Raw genomic sequence first — 3,888 nt, forward strand, 5'->3', positions numbered from 1 at the left:
TAAGTCACTTCAGTTGTGTCTGACTTTTTGTGACAAGGAAATGGCACCACACTCCAGTACTCTTGCCTGGAGAATCCCATGGACGGAGAAGCCTGGTGGGCTACAGTCCATGGGGTCGCAAAGAGTCGGACACAACTGAGCGACTTCACTTTCACTTTCATGGACCACAGCCCACCAGGCTTCTGTCCATGGGATTCTCCAGGCAAGAATACTAGAGTGGGTTGCTGTTCCCACCTCCAGGGGGTTTTCCTGACCCAGGGGTTGAACCTGTGTCTCCAGCATCTCCTGCATTGGCAGGTGGGTTCTTTACCACTAGCGCCACCTGTTAGTTTAACAGAAAGTAAATACCCAATGAATGTAGCAGCCAATCTCCAAGATAGTATTTATACTCTAGTGTAGATCCCTCCCACATTGGTCTCTGTGATCAATGGAATAAGGCTGAAGTGATGGGCGGTCACTTTGAAAGCTAGGTCATAAAAGATATTACAGCTTCTGCCTTGCTCTGTCTCTAGGGCCATTCTTGAACTCTTAAGGCAAGCTGGCTACCACATCATAAGGATACTCAAGGGGCCTCTGGAGAGGCCTCCAGCCAACAATCATGATAGTAAACCAATTTAGAAGTAGATCCTCCATTTCCAGTCAAGGTTTGAGAATGGGTGCAGCCCCAGTTGACATCTCAACTGCAAATTCATGGGACACCCTGAGCCAGAACTACTCTTGCTAAACTACTCCTAGATTTCTTTTCTTTTTGAACTTTTTGTTTTGTATTGGGGTATAGCTGATTAACAATATTATGATAGTTTCAGGCGAACAGTGAAGGGACGCAGCTATACCTATACCTGAATCCATTTTCCCCCAGACTCCTCCCGCATCCAGGCTGCCACATGACATTGAACAGAGTTCCCCGTGCTAGACAGCAGATCCTTGTTGCTTATCCATTTAAAATATAGCAGTGTGTACATATCCGTTCCAAACCCCCTAACTATCCCTTCTGCCTATCCATCCCCCTGGCCACCGTAAATTCGTTCTCTAAGTCTGTGAGTCTGTTCCTAGATTTCTGACTCACAGAAATTAAGAGGATGAAGTGTTGTTTTAAGTTTTGGGGTGGTTTGTTACATGGCAATACAACAAATGAATAAATGAGCTCATTGAAAACTTTTAATAACTCTTTGGTTGCATTAGGCCCTAGGGTGGCCTGATTATTGCCCCTCTGTTCTTACAAGGCTAGTACCCTTTGCTCGTATGTTCTGTCCCTCACATGAAGGGCAACCAAGATTCTAACCCCAACTTTCTCAGCAGGGGAGAGAAGGGACTGCCACCTGGGTATGTGCATTTGAGGAGTAAATGCTCTCTGGGAGCCACCAAGAAGCCCTGGTGGGCTGAGGTTGCCCATTTTGCTGAAGACAGGTTTGCACTGGGTGTGAAGTGAGGCTGGTGTTGGGAAGTGGGCCCTTAACCTCTGGGTGAGTGGGCATCTCTTCTCCACTCTAGGCTGCTGCAGAAGAATCTTGGGAAACTCAGGACTATGTTTGGAATGCGGTATGGAGAAAGCTGGAACTCATTTAAACATTTCTACATGGTGAATTTCAAGAGCCTACTATATTAAAGGCTCTGCATGCCTGCATATTCTTTCTGGAAGATAATAAACTGGGCTTTCAGTTTATTCATCAGTATCTGGTGATCTCGGCCCATGTGAATCAGTCCCTCGGTATACAAAGGAATAAACCCACAAAGCTAAGACCCCACCCTCACCCCCCAGGCCCTGCCCTCGGGGTGATCTCTCCATTCCTGGAAGCCTGTTTCTCAAAGGCTTTCATCACCTTCTCCAGCTGGACCCCTCTCTCTTGCTTACTCCAGCCTGTGCATGTTGGTACCTGAGTCCTGTTTGTGAGGAGGGGCAGCATTCAATATATTTAACAACATGCTCTGCCCCTGGAGACTGCCCAATCAGAATGGACATGGTAGAGGAAGGTCCTGGAGGCCCTTGAGAGCCAGTGTTAACCCTCTGGTTGCTGGATAGTTAGGTTGCTGGAAGGTTGGGAGGTCCTGGGTGGGAGAGGAAGAAGCATTCTGAGCAGTCTCAGAGCAGCAGGGTAGAACTATTTTAATAACTCACAGTCACCTGGCTGTCAGTCAGTCCCTATGCCCAGGGGTGTGTACGCCTGTGCCTGTCTGACTGTGCTCCACCTCCTGGTACAGAAAATGTGTGTGCTTTCAGGCGGGGCCATGCAAGCACCTCCGGCTGTGTATGATGGTTAGGCTGCAGTGGGGAGGGCTCAGGGCAGACAGCATAAGGCCCCCGGGTGGCCAGTCCCAGCCTGGTGACCCCGCAACTGCCTCTTCTGTTCCTACAAACCTGGTTCCCTTTGTCCTCGTACCCTGTCACCAAAGAGGGAGCTAAGAATTCTAACCCCAAGGGACTCCATTGCCCCAGCCCACGAGGCCCCACACCCAGGTCCCCCAAACCCTGCCACTGCTCCCAGCAGGGACCTCGCCCTCTCCCTTCCAGGCTCCCACCTTTTTGCCTTTTCCCTTGGCTTTGCCCTTCTGATTGCTGTTCTTGGTCATCGCAGCGGCCGCCTCATCGTCCTCCTCCCCTTCCTCCTTCTTCTCCTCTTCGGAGCCTTTGGGAGTTCCTGGGGGTGGAGGGGGAAGCCTGTTTGCACCCTTACCCTGGCAGGGGCACATCACAGTTTACAAGGGACACCCATGCCTCACCTGGACCCCAGTTCACTATTATCGGAAAGCAATAACCTCAGAAAGGCGAAGACCCTGTCCTGAGGCCACACGGCTTATTAAAGTGGGCGTCAAGGTGCCCCCAAGTCTTCCAACTTGAGAACCTCCGCCTTACCCCCTCTGCCTTACCTGCCCCTCCACACTGACAGCTGACTGCCCCTGGACATCCCGGAACCAGAGCTCACCAGAGCTCACCAGAGCTCACCAAAGCTCACCACCCACCCTTCTTCTTCAGAGCTTTCTCCGCTGGGCACTCCCCGGGAACCAGAAACATGGCTGCTGGTGTCTTCTTCACTGTGCCTGGGCTCAAGGAGCAGTCCTTGTCAGCCTCCCCGGACCCTGCTGGTGTGGAAGTGAAGAGGTCACACCCCCACCCCCACCAGCCCCACACCCAGAGACCCTTGCTCCTCCGGAGACTAGGCTCACCTTTCTTCTTCATCTTTCTTATCTTGGTCCCTTCCCCCGCTGGAGCCTCCTTTTTCTTAACTCGAAGAGGTTTCAGTGGGGGGCCAGGGCTTCCCAGATCTCCTGGAAATGGAGGGTGGGGGTTAGACAAAGACGAGTCACACCCTCCACCTCACTCATTGTCCCTTCAGTCCCCTGGGAGGCTCAGAGCTCCTCTGCTTGTCTTGTTTTTAACCCTGAGTCCAGAAAGAACTGAATGAACACCAGGAGTATAATAAGTAGTGAATGAATGAATGCCAGGCCTTCTAAGGAAACTCTGAATCCCACCTCCCACCCCATCTCCATCAGAAATCCTCCAAACCTTCTCTGGTCAGAGCTACAGATAGTCCTCCCACTTCGAGAGGCCCAAGGTCCTAGCTATATGTCTACATTTACACCAGACCCCAGCACCCACCCGTAGGGCAAGGTGCCCAGCCAGGAAGCCATCACAGTATTTACTCACTAACTGATTTTTATTATAATCACTTTGATACTTTTGTAAAAATTATAAATATAATTCATATTGAGTTAAAAAAAATTAAAAACTCACCAAGAACATGAAAATCCTCTGCCCTCCCTGGCTCAGCACACCCTGACCAGGGGGCTGGGAGGATGGTGGTGATGGTGGCGGGGCGGGGGGCACATATTAATTTAAGGATCATTAGAGGGAAGAAGTTTCCCAGGTGGTGCTAGTGGTAAAGAACCCGC

At 50.8% G+C, this 3,888-nt stretch overlaps 1 protein-coding gene across 1 annotated transcript in view; it reads right to left on the reverse strand.

Annotated features, from left to right (window-relative positions):
* The window catches only part of TULP1 (tubby like protein 1), a 14,854-nt gene that overhangs the window by 8,469 nt on the left and 2,497 nt on the right, over window positions 1-3,888 (reverse strand). The window contains exons 6-8 of the mRNA XM_010848728.1: window positions 3,163-3,264; window positions 2,959-3,075; window positions 2,518-2,636 (exon numbers count right to left, since the gene is read on the reverse strand). Of these exons, the coding sequence (XP_010847030.1) occupies window positions 2,518-2,636; window positions 2,959-3,075; window positions 3,163-3,264 (338 nt within the window). The remainder of the gene's footprint in view (window positions 1-2,517; window positions 2,637-2,958; window positions 3,076-3,162; window positions 3,265-3,888) is intronic.

Source organism: Bison bison, unplaced genomic scaffold (genome assembly GCF_000754665.1).
Source record: "Bison bison bison isolate TAMUID 2011002044 unplaced genomic scaffold, Bison_UMD1.0 scf7180017864270, whole genome shotgun sequence".
In the NCBI taxonomy this organism is placed as follows: domain Eukaryota; kingdom Metazoa; phylum Chordata; class Mammalia; order Artiodactyla; family Bovidae; genus Bison; species Bison bison.